A 15,264-nucleotide genomic window follows, 5' to 3' on the forward strand; every position below is an offset into this window, starting at 1 on the left:
TTCCTGTAAAATTTTTTACAGTGTAGGTGCCATTGTACTACTATTACAAATGTAATTGTTTTGTTCATAACTAAAAACCTTCTGAACAAAAATTAAACTGTATACATCACTCTAATTTAAAAGAATTCTCGCACATTGCATGGAGTTTGTTTGCTGTATGCACTTGCACAGCATACAGAAGACACTTTTCGAACAGGACCATAACTGCGCTAGACTAGTTTGAGTGATTGTTAGTTTCACCAATAATCTAAGCGATCGTCACAATTACCGAAACGGTTCAACGAGTAAGAATCCGTATTGCAAAAGTAGGTGGAGTTTTACATATTACGGCCGTAAACGTCGTCGTCACAGAATTCGATTCAGGAAGCCATTACGTTGCGCAGTTTAGTCAAGAAACACTTACTTTTTTACGTATTCTACGTACTTTTAAAATAGTTTCTTAAGTCCCATTCAAAATATTATGGCATCGCAGGCAAAGAAGAGAAAAATGAATTTCTCTGAAAGAGAGGTGGAAATCATCGTGGAGGAGATGGAAAAGCAAAAGCACATTTTGGTGAACCACTTCAACGCTGGCGTCACTCACATAGCCAAAAATAACGCCTGGATGGAGATTCTAAAGCGTGTAAACGCTGTGACCAACTGCCAGCGCGAGCTCGTCGAAGTGAAGAAGAAATGGTCTGATCTGAAAACCGAGGTTCGTCGTAAAGTGGCGCAAGCTCGCGCAGCGATAGAGGACACGGGGGACTGCACCACGGTACCGGTTATTCTTACTGCCATGCAGCAACGCATCTGTAACCTGCTTGGGGAAGCCACTATCATCAGCTTGCCTCCTGGAGAATCGGGAGAGCCGAGTGCGGAGATTGCGGTGCCGGTGACCGTTAGCACAGCCACTACTACCGTTACATTAACGCAGAGTAAGTCAATGGCGTTACTGCAGCTCAAGTCTAGCACTTATTTCTGTAAACCCTCAAAATTTTGGTGAAAAACGTCACCACAACCAAATACGATAACACTACATCAGATGTTATAAAAAGTAGTTAATCGCAACTTTAATATTAACAAATAACTTTGCGGCTACAGTCGAACCTCTGAGACAATAAGAAGGAATTAAATTGTTTTGAGCTTGGCCAAAGACATAACTTTATAATTCTGTAAGAACAAATATGGTTTGGGTTTATAATTTCCTGTCCGTTTTTTATTAACCGATCTTTTCAAAGACTTTTAAAAACCGTTAAGAACATACTACATTCATATGCTTCTCAGTAAGGTTTTTTTTTCTTTCACTTTTTAAATAGTCAATAATTACTAATAAATAAAAATTATTATCTCAATACATTGGCACCTTTCATGGGGTGGGATATATTTGAACAGGGAAGCAAAAAGGTTAATGATAGATATGATAGAAAGTTGTTAATGCATTGCAGCTTGCTTCATATGGGACCATATAGCCACCGAGCAGTCAGAGTGGGCATCATTTACAATGGGCACATGAGGCTTAGAACTGGATTATGGAGCAATGGAAGACGGTTGGCCTGGTCTGATTAATCACATTTTCTCTTACATCATGTGGATGTGTACTAGCTACCTAAATATTGGGGCAAAACAAGTACACTCCTTCATGACAGCAGTATTCTCTAATATCAGTGGCATCTTTCAGCAGAATAATGCAACAAAAAAATTATATTTTTAAATGAATAAAAAAGCAGATCGGATTTGAAGCAGAGAAATACATAGACATACACCAAGATTTAAAAAAAAACCACAACAACTTTTTAGCAGGTATTTTATACATTGTCATCTTATAGTAGAAAACAACCCTTAATTGGCAGTTTCATGCATGCATTTATTTTCTGTAGCACTCGTTTCACTAGGGCCACAGATAAGGCTGTAATTTTGAATATTATGCATTTATATTATTTCCAGCAAATCTGTCAAAGTCAGTCTGGAGGCCTTCTGTGATTTCACATAGATTGACCCTACAGCTAAATGTTTCTTTCATCTCTGGTTTCATACTGCGGCTTCAAGTCTATTCTAATGTTCAGAGTTTGTGAGAGTATGTGAGAACTTTAATGTTCAGAGTTATTATCCAAGGTTGCATTCATATCCTGGGTAACAATTGTCTATCAGATAAAACCTTATAAAACTAATCTTTCAGATATACAGTATAACTTTTTTAAATTTCAAATTAAGAAAATAACACTTGCTAGCCATTTTATTAATGGTTATGTGGGTGAGAGGTATATGCTAGTGGCCAACTAGTTCTCTTACCTCAGTTCTTCTCCTTTTGTTTTATGCATGTTTCTTTTCTTCTCACTGTTTTGTACTGAGAAACTCATAGCCATAGGCTATATACTCGTAATTAACTATAGTGTGTTGCTGGTGTAGAAACCAGTTTAATGTTTGTAAACAAACAATTAGCAGAACATCATGACTGGAATGTTGCTAATGGGGTTATGCTTCCTTCTGATTCTTATTGGCATGACAATGTGTCCAATTCAATACTATGAATGAAAATTAATATACATTTACATTTCCAGCATTGGCAGAGGCTCTTATCTGGAGTGACTTACATTATCTAATTTTTATACAACTGAGCATTTGAGGGATAAGGGCCTTGATCAGGGGCCCAACAGTGGCATCTTGGTGGACCAGGGATCGAACTCACAACCACATGGCCCATACACACTCAACATTGCATTTATTAGGAAGACCAGCACATTCATGATCAGTAGGCCTAATATTCCAGGAGCTGGGGTGCCAAATACATCTGTGAAATAAAAGTTACAATTGTACTGTTGTAACAATACAGTAATTTTCCATACTTACACAGTTTTCGCTTTCATTTTAGAAGAGATCTTTGTGTATTTTGTTTTTTAGCTATTTAATGTTAAATTAACGATATTAATTTATAAACGTGGTTAAAATTTTTAGAGAGTATGCAGGGTTTCCTGCCAAAAATCTGTTAGTTATGGCAGTAAGGTTGGGGGGTTTCTTTGTGAGATATGGACGGAGTGACGGACCACGTCTTTCTCTCATTTCGGCCGTGTGGCGTGCGTGCCCGCTCGTGGTGTGAAGCACATCCGCGCTATTCTCCGAGATGCACTTCACGGCATTTTGTGCAGCGGAATTTTTTTTTGGACAACCTAGTTAAGGCGGTAGGGTTTCCCAGCTTAGGCGGGCCGCCCGAACTGCAAAGTGCTGCGGGAAACCCTGGTATGCATCAATGTTACTATCAGACAACTGTTAAGGAACGGAGAATGGTGTTTCTTTTTACTACTTTCATTTGTAGTCTGCAATTTTTGTTTCAGTGGAAGCACCTCTTGGCTGATTGCCAGCTGTTTTCTGGAAGCGTTCTTGGGGCTTTTAGGATCTTGAAAAGTCATCTGTCAAATGAAATACAACAACATCATGATGAAACATGGACACTACTGTAATCAAACTCTTTTAATATATTATCAATAAAAGTACCAGAAGAGTTGTAATTTGTACAGAGCCTGTTTGTGGTAGGAGTATGCCTGTTCTTGTGTGTCCAAAGAATTATTGCCCATACTATTCTTAGGGAACAGAAATTAACTTAACAGAAATTAACTCAACAGTCATTTCAGAAACAAAACTTTAATAATGCCCTCAAGTTGATGTTAGTTGTGACATTTGTATTTGAAGCTTCTTTTTGCATCTTGATATCAGGATGAATCAGGAATCATGTAAAAATGAACAGCTGCACTATTAAGAAGCAAAAATCTATTTGTACACTCAACAGAATTTAATAAAGAGAAAGGCAACAGGTTAGGTGTTTTGAGCTGGAACAGGTTTTTTAAACTGTGCCTGTCCAGGGCTTGAGCATTCAGGGAAGCCTTTGAGAATACAAACCTCTATGTAACCTCCATCTAAAGCCCTAGTCTTTCAATCATATGAAAATGTAGAAATACATTATTAGAATGACCTTTGAACAACCAGCACAAACTACAGCCTACGGAATTACCACAGAATTTAATCAACATCTCTCTGACATTGTCATACGTAGGGTCTGTTCCAGGGTTCTTATATTGCAATATATATATATTATCTTATATATTATTAAAAGCAAGGGGTAACTGCTTTTATGGTCATTTTATATATGTTTTGATGTATAAGATTGGCTTCTACATGAACTACAAGGTTGCTCAGTTGGCTGATGGCTAAGAGATGTTTAGGCAGTAGTAACAGGCAAACATCCATCCATCTCCATCCATCCATCTTCTACCGCTTATCCGGGACTGGGTCGCGGGGGCAGCAGTCTGAGCAGGGACACCCAGACTTCCCTCTCCCCAGACACTTCCTCCAGCTCCTCCGGGGGAATACCGAGGCGTTCCCAGGCCAGCCGAGAGACATAGTCCCTCCAGCGTGTCCTAGGTCTTCCCCGGGGCCTCCTCCCTGTTGGACATGCTCGGAACACCTCCCCAGGGAGGCGTCCAGGAGACGTCCGGAACAGATGCCCGAGCCACCTCAGCTGACTCCTCTCGATGTGGAGGAGCAGCGGCTCTACTCTGAGCTCCTCCCGAGTGACCGAGCCTTGCGGCTCAGCTCTTTCTTCACCACAACAGACCGGTATATCGACCGCATCACTGCAGAAGATACACCGACCACCTTAGCAGAGGGCCCTGGACCCCATACTCCCATACTCTAATTTAGTTCTCCACTTTCACTCGAGGGTTGGTGTCTTCGAAGGCATGAATATGACTATTATATCATGGTGCAGGTATTTTGTCTCTAACCTTATTTAATCGGATGGGAGCAACAGTGTCTAATGTGCTAGTGAAGTGTCTATGTTGTTAGTCATTTCATCTAGATCAGAAGCTAGTAGTCAGACAAAAATGATTAACATATTAATCAAATTGATTAATTACAAACATTATAAATCTCTTACCAGATTATATTTATTTAAAAACATGTTGTGTGTGGAGTTTGCATGTTCTCCCTGTGCCTCTGGGGTTTCCTCCGGGTACTCCGGTTTCCTCCCCCGGTCCAAAGACATGCATGGTAGGTTGATTGGCATCTCTGGAAAATTGTCCCTAGTGTGTGAATGCGTGAGTGAGTGTGTGTGTGAGTGTGAGTGTGAGTGTGTGTGTGTGTGTGTGTGTGTGTGTGCCCTGTGATGGGTTGGCACTCCGTCCAGGGTGTATCCTGCCTTGATGCCCAATGACGCCTGAGATAGGCACAGGCTCCCCGTGACCCGAGGTAGTTCGGATAAGCGGTAGAAGATGAAAGAATGAATGAATGAATGAATGAATGAATGTTGTTATTGTCAATATACAAGTGAATCAGATGTTGGTCTGCCTCCCTGTGGGCTGTTTCATGATCGTCAGATATGAGTATTATGATATGAGATTGAACAATGTTTTAAACTCATGGTATCTTCAGTATGTAACCTAGTGAACCAGCATTAATGTATCCAGTGATATTGATTTAAGCACTTATGTACGTCGCTCTGGATAAGGGCGTCTGCCAAATGCTGTAAATGTAAATGTATTACTCTGATGGTGTTATCAGAACACTTTAATATAGATTTGGAGGAATGGGTTTGGGGGCAGTTGTGAGTGAAGAGAGTGAATAGGGCTTGGCTAAGCACACAGCTTTGTGGAGCACGTACGTTCAAAACATGAGTGGTCAAAACATGTTCTGATTGTGCAGCTCAAGACCCTGTCAGGACCTGCAGCTCTATGGATGTCGTACCTCCTTAGAGTGAAGCCCACTTGATGACTTTGAAATGGAGAATGCTTTGGTAACATCATGTGAGCAAAGAAAGTTTACAGGGAATCAAAATTTTAAATTCCTCAAAATTAGCCATCAATGGTAGTCAAACAACAATATTAGTATGTTCCCATGTCCAAGGTGCTTATGTGAAAGTAAACTTGCGTTCGGTTCCACAATTGCACACTGACTCTTCTGTAGATTCTGTAGATTCTCTTCTGTTCTGTTAACTAACTATGCTGTTCTTTCTATACATAACCCCTCTGCCAGATGTTACTGTTGCTGTTCAAAATTATTGGAAGGTTCACACTTTTTGAATTCACTTTTAAAATCCATAGTGTCTTCTCTAGTAACATCCATTTCCTGACTGCATCTTCGATATATGAAACTTTGTTGTTGTTGAAACATTTAAGCTTTTAAATGATTTGTTTTCATTTTTCACTTTTACATTAAGAAATTTGCAAAAAATCCAAGCAAATATGTATATTGAACATTAATGATTATGTATAGGCAGCTAAGATTACGTGTAGCAACTGTTACACTATTAACAACTATATAAACTAATATACATAGCTGCCTATTATTTTTTAATTTCCAGTGGAAAAATGTTTAAAAATAACTGTAACAATGACTTTTTATATCAATGCCTATAAATATATGTGTAGAAAAAAAATTTTTGTTAAGTAAGCATTAGGGCTGGGCGATAAAACGATAACGATATATATCGCGATAGACACGTGATCGATAGCAATAAAAAATGTGCTCGATAAAACTTTCGATATTTTTTATTCTTTGTCGGAAGAAAACAGAGGTTGTGAAGTAGGTTTGTTTGCATTAACAAAGGCACCCACTCTCTGGTAACCTAGCAACGTGGGGAGCGACAATCATGTAACAGTATCAGATTTGGTTGCGCCATATCGTTGTCTTGTGCTGGGGCTGGATTCCTCTTCAGTAACCAGCAAATGATAAGCAGAAAATGAGCCGCTGCAAGCGAGGAAATTGTAAATAAAAGAGGAAAAGTCCGCTTGCCAGTACGGCAGTTTTTTGGATATTATAAGTAGGGCTGAAACGATTCCACGAGTAACTCGATTACAATCAACATTATTCAAGGTTTATTATTCGAGGCAAATTCCTCTGCCGCGAAGCCTCTTTTAATTAATTTTAAAGCTCACGTTCTTGTGCAATTATTTTGTGTGTGTGTGTGTGTGTGTGTGTGTGTGTGTGTGTGTGTGTGTGTGACAACGCACTTACGTCAAAGCGGAAGGAGGCGCAAGGAGTTAGCGGTCTTTTGATTTGAGGGCACGTGCGGGCTGCAAAATGGAAGGGCGTGATAGCAATGGCAATGAGCAAAGAGAAGAAACAAACAGGAGAAAACGACAGAAAATGTCCAAGGTTTGGGACACCATCAGAGCGTCTGTTTTCTGCAGCAGGATACATTGCTTCAAAGCGCAGGACAAGCTTCAGTTCTGAGCATGTTGATACCTTTCTTCATTGCATCACATGCTCCTTTAAAGACTTTTAAAGCACACACACGTTGAGAGAGAGAGACTTTTATATTCTGATTAATATATATGCTTAAAGCATATGCATGTGAAACCATGCATGGCCTCTAGTTCCAAGTTCCTGGCCATGTTTTTGCCTCTTAAATACCACAAAGCATTCCAAATTAGACAGTAAAGGAATATGTTATGCCTGAGCTGTAGATTTTGAATCTTTTAGTTCTGAAAGTTAAGTTGTATGACTTTTTATGACAGTATTTTTGTATTATTATTATTATTGTATTACTATTTATTTTAATGTACGCCTTAGTTTTGATACTTTAAAAAAAGTAATTTGAAAATAATTAATTTTTTTGTTTTTGCATCTCAGAAAAGGGTTCATTTAAAACCCGGAATGTATGGCACTTAAATGTACTTAATTCTTCTCAGTCAACTTTGTCATTGTTCATAATACAAGTAAAGACAGAGAAACAATGGGTAATATCTAAATGTTTATTTTTGATAGAAAATATTTTTGTATGCATTGCATACTATGCATTTAAAAAATAAAAGTTCATTTTTCTAAAAAAGGAAACCAATTAGTTGTTCGTTTTAAGAGACCGTCTTATTTTCTCTTGTATATTTAATATTGATCTTTAATTAAGCAAAAAATCCATTTTATCCGATTACTCAATTAATCAATGAATTTTTTGGTAGAATACTCACTCACTCACTCTCATTTTCTACCGCTTATCTGAACTAATCTCGGGTCACGGGGAGCCTGTGCCTATCTCAGGCGTCATTGGGCATCAAGGCAGGATACACCCTGGGCGGAGTGCCAACCCATTGCAGGGCACACACACACTCTCATTCACTCACACACTACGGACAATTTTTCCAGAGATGCCAATCAACCTACCATGCATGTCTTTGGACCCAGGTGGTAAACCGGAGTACCCGGAGGAAACCCCCGAGGCACAGGGAGAACATGCAAACTCCACACACACAAGGCGGAGGCGGGAATCGAACCCCCAACCCAGGAAGTGTGAGGCAAACGTGCTAACCACTAAGCCACCGTGCCCCCTCGGTAGAATACTTGATTACTAAAACATTCAATCGCTACAGCCCTAATTATAAGTCTACAAAAATATACTTGAATAGTTCAACTTCAAGTATGTTTAGAGTAAGAATAACTTGAGTTACTTTTTCATATTTCTGCAGGTTTTATATTTCAAACTATGTTACTGTACGGTATCGGGTTTGTTTTTTATATTACAGATGTATCTCAGTCTACCTCAGTTTTATTTATGTTTAAAAAACACTGCACATATTTTAAAACACTTTATTCATTAGAAGGTGAACAAATAGTGAACTTCCTAGCACTAAACTTGCACTAAATTCTCAGGTTTCTCTATGTTTATATTTAACACTTTGCACTATTTTATTACACTTTATTAAGCATTTCTTACATTTTCTTTACATTGTGACTTTAGACTTATGTTTACATTTTAATTATTTGAGTTTCCATGGTTGTTGACATTTCTGTCTTAATAACTGAAGCGATTACGATAAGAGGAAGGTTTAGTTTAAAATAAAAATGTTTAATTGTAATATATTTTTCTCCTGGTCCTTATTTTAAATGGGCCATAAAAAAGTTCAATAATTATCAATATCGACCGATATGAAACACTGATATCGTGATACAGTTTTCGGCCATATCGCCCAGCCCTGGTAAGCATCTAGAATGATATAAAAATTCTGTTTGTTAATGCATGTAAAAAAAATACAAACTGAATCTAATTTTAACATTTATCAACAGTATTAAAATTTAATAGAACTGTTTCATTGATTAAATACAAAAATAATTTGTGTGGAATTGCAGTAAATTTGGGAATATATTTTATTTTTTAGTGATAAAAATTAAACGTAAGGCCATCCTTAAAAATATTTTGGTTTGCAGTAACAGTAAAAAAAAAGAAAAAAGGGTCGGTAGGTAGGTCTATATTTTTTTTTCAAGTTTCAATGTAAAAAAAAAAGTTAAATTTTGGTGATGGTGATTACGTAGGTATGAATTTAAACAAATTAGCATATCGTGACGTCACTGACTGGGTCTTCAACCTGTGCCTTCGGGCGCATCATTACAAACCTCATTTTGATGCAGGCTATATAGACTAGATGGAAGAATGGATGGGAAAAGATCTGGGCAGTTTTTCCATAACTTCGTGCCAAGTTAAAGCGGTGTTGAGCTGTTTTAATGAATTTTTTAGATGTATTATGGTGCCCGAACCCGTATGACTTTGAATGGTGACCACGAACATTTTGTTTACTGCAGCCACAGTCATCATTACCAAGCGCGAACCGTTGACTCTGACAGTGAATGAGAGTATGAGATGAAGCGAACGCACAGGCCATAGTGTGACATCCGTTAACCAATAGTGTAAACATAGATGATGTCACGGGTTTTTATTTAAAAGAAAGAACGTAGCCTTCATTTGTATGTAGGCCTAGGCAATTTATATATTAATTTATTATAAGTAAAAAGAATAAAGAATTTGAGTTGGTCCTAAATTGACAGGGTCGGTCGGGTTACGGCAAACAAGAATATTTTTAAAGATCCGCCTAATGGTTTTCACAGTTATTTATTTATATTTTTAGTAGACGTAATTTTCCAGTATTTTTTTGTGATTTTAGTAATATATTTTGTGTGTTTTAAAAATATAGGAGAAACGTGCAGTAAAACATTCTGTAAAATTACAGTGCATACAGGTCAAGATCTTCATGTAATGGTCATATACTATCAGAATGAATGAATGAATCACTGATTGTGGTATGGATGTCTGTAACAGAAGGGCTCCTTTTTAATATTCTAATATTTCATAAATTGCTAATCTTCTGGAATGTTATACAGAATGTTAACACAGAATGGTGTGAAAAAACCTTCAGTAAACACTATATACTGCGTTTGAAAATCTCAGGAGATCAGCAGTTTATGAAATACTTATTCCAGTATTTGATACTAGCCCATCTGATGCCAGTATCCATGCCACAAAGTCACAGAGATCACATTTTTTATTTTTATGTGTGATGTGACCAGAAAACAAAATGGACAGAATGTCAGTGCTGCTGACACCCAAAATCACAGTGTAGCAATTTAGGTCTGGTCGGCTATTCATGTTGGGATTACCAATGGTGAATTACCTACTTGCACAATGGATCGAAAAATCATTAAATTCTTTCAAACTTTACGCAATACAAAACCATACGGCAGAAATTTTTTGCCTTGTTTACAGAGTTTAGCATGGATGAGACCAAAATATAAAGCAAACTATACAAACAATAATATGTAATAATATGAGAAGAATTTCAATTATACAACATGCACAAGAACAGGTTAAAATCCTTATATTGTTTTACTTTGTACAGCAGGTATTCAGCCAACACCTGGTGCCACCTGTGAAATGAAAACTCTAGAAGGTAAGCCTTTTAGACCATTTTTTAAGAAAAAGTCTAAAGGTCTAAATCACCAGCTTTCCTGTGTTTGGAATAATGGCCTGGTTCATTATTGTGTATGAACTTTACCTGGAACTATATTTTGCTATAAAGAATTAGCTGCAGATTAATTAATTAACCATCATATACCAAAAGAACAATATGAAGAAATGGTTACAAATCAGACACAAAATTACAGACAGTATGCTACACTGGTTACAGGTATCATGTTACACTGATATAAAGTAAACTCCATGATTGATAATTCACCATTCTCAAATGTACGAAAATAATATGAAAAATATGAAATGAAATGCATTTTAAATCTTCATCATCTCAGGAAATGTATCTCAGGAGTGCAAAATGGGTGCAAAATGTACATTCTTTCAGTTTCTATAGAGCAATGCAACTCACGGAGCATATTTTACTTTGTGCACCTGTCAGCCACAGTTTGGAAGTGGTCACGAAGTATGTTGCCAAAAATAACTTCTGTGACAGTGGTTTGCAAACTTTAAAATACAATTCTTAAGCAATGTATTTACAACATTGTAAATCGGGGTTGTTTTTTTTGGGCTGGGTTGGGCAGTTCTATTTCAGTTTCTCCTATCACAGGGGTGGCCAACCCGTGGCTCCAGAGCCACATTCGGCTCTTTGCCAGGTTTCATGCGGCTCTTACGTTCATATCAAAGTTTGTACTTGTGTCTTTTTAATATGCGTGTTTGCTTCGCTTGAGTTCAATATGGTATTTCCCTCAAACGCGCATGTGAGTGCGATGAAAATACCTCAAAGTTTCCCAGTAGGAGCAAGATCGTTTGAGTAAACAATTTGTGTCAAGTTTGCGCTCAAAATGGCAGGGAAAAAAGGTGATGTTCATGTGTGCCCATGTGTATGATGTGTCTCTTTGTGGTAACACAGTAAAAAATGTGGCTCTTGGTCTCTGACTGGTTGGCCACCCCTGTCCTATCACATTGTGATTGTCTGATTTAAATCACACATAGAAGGTTATATATCTAGTTTCTGTAGATATGTCCCAGGTTACTACATTTTTTTTCATGCATTCTTTTTCTGAATCATGTTAATATGGAGGAAGGGTGGAGTATAGTAGGATACTATTAATATTACAACAAATTAAGTAAAAAATATAAATAAACTGTATAAACTATTCTAAAAATGTTTTTTTGTACACAATTTTTGTATTTTAATTAAATGTAAAATGTAAAAAATGTAAATGTGTAAAAATACTAACAACAACATATGTAGTAAATATGTTCTTATAAATAAAGGATATTTTAAAAGGATAGAAAGAAATAGTAAATTGGGACCATGTTTTTCACGGCATGAAATGCCACCACAAATGAGAAGTCAACTTTAAGAATTCCTTTCAAAACCAAATTCCTTCCACATTTATGGAATGACCTCACATTAGCTTGAGCTGATACTTGCGCACAACATCAGAAATAAACAAACTTCATTAATAAATAAGTAAGCTAATGCTGTCCTTACAAGCAATAGCTTTAGGTTAATCAAAATACAGAATAAATAACCTATACAGTTAGCTGCCTAGTCTGTTTCTAACAAAATATGAACATGTGGTGTTTATTTTCCCAATTTGTCTGTTGAACCAGTGCATGTGTACTATCGCAATTAGAACATTTTGAAAATTAAACATTAATTTGAATTACATAACAGTCAGACATTACAGATGGATTGTGTCATATTGAGTTCAGGATAATTACTAACTTATTTTACTAAATTAAAACAATTCCTAAAATTCCTAAAGCTGCTTCGGGGTCTAAAGTTTCCAAATCTAACACCAAAGTCTCAGTTATGCCTTGTCAAGCAGAGTAATATACAGCTATTGATATTTATAAATATTACTATTCCACACTTGGAAGAGATCTGGAAGAAGAGCTAAAATCCTTTCATCACCTTCCGTCACCTTTTATCCTCAGCTATAGCTGTGGTCATAAGTGTACATACACCTTACAGAACCTTCAAAAACTTTTACATATGTTTTCACATAGTCCAAATGATACAATAATACTTGCATATACAGAAATGAACTGGACCAAACATTTACATACACTTTCTTAATAGTATGTGTTGTTACCTCGATAATCAATTACTTTTTAGTCCTGGTTTTGCTATGAGCAGTTAAACCGTACACTTTTTCCTAAGGACAATCCTCCAGGTTCTGCAAATTATATGAGTCCCTCATTTGACCTCACTGTGAACAGTAGGCTCTCAACATCCTATAGCTAATATTGGAAAAGGGTCACTTATTAGGAAGATGCTAAAAAAGCAAAGAATGTGCAGGACCTAGAGATTTTTTCTGAAGAACACTGGGGTGGTTTAACTGCTCAGGACAAACAAGGAACTCATGAACATATGAATGACATAAAAATAAATCCCTAAGCTGCTCAGACATGAAAACCAGAAATAAAATATGTTTTCTCTACATGTGACATTTATATTTTTCCTTTAAAAACAATTTATTGTCATAGCTTCAGACGTTGTAATATAACTTTAGTTATAATTTTACAATTCTTTTTTAGTGTCTAACACACTGAAGTATTTCTAGGATGTCTCTTAATGTAGTGCAACAGTTTAGTTTAAGTTAAATCTCATCATTTTGTGATTGATTCGAATTAGTTGCCAATAATTTTAAATGACCATCACAGATCGATATATATTTTAAAATTCAAATACATGTTAGGTTGTTTATTTCTAATTTAAAAACTTAATTTAAGTATGATTTTACTATAATTTGCAGTTGGTGTCTTCATACTGAGAGCTCTTTTTGATACTTTTTTGTGTTTAAACTACTGCTTAATAAGATTGTGTGTGTGATACAGTAGCTGAGACCACATACCACACTCTGGAGGAGGGCATGGTAGAGTACTGCACAACAGAGACACCAGTCACTGTTACAAATGAAGCCCCTGTGGAGGCTATGGCAACGCAGTCTGAGTGCTCAGTAAAGCCACAGGAGCTGAAGAGCCGCATTGCACTGAACTCTGCCAAGCTGTTGCAAGAGCAGCGTGTCACCAACCTACATGTGCGTGAAATCGCCCAGCACTTGGAGAACCAGAATGACCTGCTACAGATGATCCGCCGCTCACAGGAGGCACAAGCCTGTGCCCAGGAGAGACAAGCACAAGCCCTCGAAGGTACACAGGCCACCCTTCTTGCCCTCATCCAGATGTTCAAGCCTGCTCTGAAGGACTTGAGAAAGTTCCTTCAAAATGCTAACAATGCTAATGTAACTGGAAGCATTGAGACTGGCGAGGGGGTGGTGAACCTGCAACAGGTGGAAGATGGACAGTAAACTGGTATGTTGTATTCTAAGGGAAATGAATTTTGTGTGTGTGTTGAAATATCCCTGATATTGTCCTACATTAAACCGTTTCATTTCAATTTTCATTTAGAGTATCCTGTATTAAAGTGGTTCTCAAAGTGCTGTCTAGGAACCATAGGCAAGGGGGTTCTTTTTTACAATTATTTTTTAATGGAATCAGTTTTACAGATTAAGAGCTCCCTGGCTCCAATAAGCTGGAGAACCACATGATACATGAATGTAGACTGTATGAATGATGATATTATACTATCTTTCTTTTTCCAGCTATATTTTCATTTTAAAACCCTCAACGTTTCTCAATTTATTTTGCATGTAAGAATGAGCTTCCATTAAATCAGTAGGGCCTCTGACATTGCAAGTCAATAAACATGACAAATTATAAAACACTTGTCAATGCATTTTTTTTTATTTTTTATAAATAAGTCTTACTGAAGGGGGGAACGGTGGCTTAGTGGTTAACACGTTCACCTCACACCTCCAGGGATGGGGGTTCGATTCCCGCCTCCGCCTCGTGCGTGTGGAGTTTGCATGTTCTCCCTGTGCCTTGAGGGTTTCCTCCGGGTACTCCGGTTTCCTCCCCCGGTCCAAAGACATGCATAGTAGGTTGATTGGCATCTCTGGAAAAATTGTCCGTAGTGTGTAATTGCGTGAGTGAATGAGAGTGTGTGTGTGCCCTGCGATGGGTTGGCACTCTGTCCAGGGTGTATCCTGCCTTGATGCCCAATGACGCCTGAGATCCCCGTGACCCAAGAATAGTTCGGATAAGCGGTAGTAAATGAGTGAGAGTGAGTGAGTGAGTATTCTACCAAAAAATTCATCGAGTAATCGGATAAAATGTATTTTTGCTTAATTAAAGAGCAATATTAAATATACAAGAGAAAATAAGACGGTCTCTTAAAACTAACAACTAATTGGTTTCCTTTTTTAGAAAAATGAACTTTTATTTTTTAAATGCATAGTATGCAATGCATACAAAAATATTTTCTATCAAAAATAAACATTTAGATATTACCCATTGCTTCTCTGTCTGTACTTGTACTATGAACAATGACATAGTTGACTGAGAAGAATTAAGTACATTTTAAGTGCCATACATTCCGGGTTTTAAATGAACCCTTTTCTGAGATGCAAAAACAAATAAATTAATTATTTTCAAATTACTTTTTTTTAAAGTATCAAAACTAAGGCATACATTAAAAAGTAATAATA

The 15,264-nt window shown here is 37.2% G+C and overlaps 1 protein-coding gene across 4 annotated transcripts; it reads left to right on the forward strand.

Moving 5' to 3' along the window:
• Positions 1-344: 344 nt before the first annotated feature.
• On the forward strand, positions 345-14,439 carry naif1 (nuclear apoptosis inducing factor 1). Of its 4 annotated transcripts, none has more exons than XM_060882311.1 (3): positions 345-914; positions 10,632-10,682; positions 13,553-14,439. In XM_060882311.1, the coding sequence occupies exons 1-3, from the start codon at positions 461-463 to the stop codon at positions 14,023-14,025; spliced, it is 978 nt and encodes a 325-aa protein (XP_060738294.1). In that variant the 5' UTR covers positions 345-460; the 3' UTR covers positions 14,026-14,439. The 4 variants fall into 4 exon arrangements, with proteins under 4 accessions (XP_060738294.1, XP_060738296.1, XP_060738295.1 ...); XM_060882313.1 differs by having other exon boundaries at positions 13,556-14,439; XM_060882312.1 differs by having other exon boundaries at positions 10,635-10,682.
• Positions 14,440-15,264: the final 825 nt, after the last annotated feature.

The sequence above is a fragment of the Tachysurus vachellii genome, chromosome 11, assembly GCF_030014155.1.
Source record: "Tachysurus vachellii isolate PV-2020 chromosome 11, HZAU_Pvac_v1, whole genome shotgun sequence".
Taxonomy (NCBI): Eukaryota; Metazoa; Chordata; class Actinopteri; order Siluriformes; family Bagridae; genus Tachysurus; species Tachysurus vachellii.

Excerpts from the sequence above, each read along its gene's own strand:
- naif1 (XM_060882311.1), top strand. The coding sequence starts at position 461 with ATGGCATCGCAGGCAAAGAAGAGAAAAATGAATTTCTCTGAAAGAGAG. Across the intron at positions 915-10,631 it reads TACCGTTACATTAACGCAGA|CAGGTATTCAGCCAACACCT; the intron begins GTAAGTCAATGG and ends TACTTTGTACAG. Across the intron at positions 10,683-13,552 it reads TGAAATGAAAACTCTAGAAG|TAGCTGAGACCACATACCAC; the intron begins GTAAGCCTTTTA and ends TGTGTGATACAG.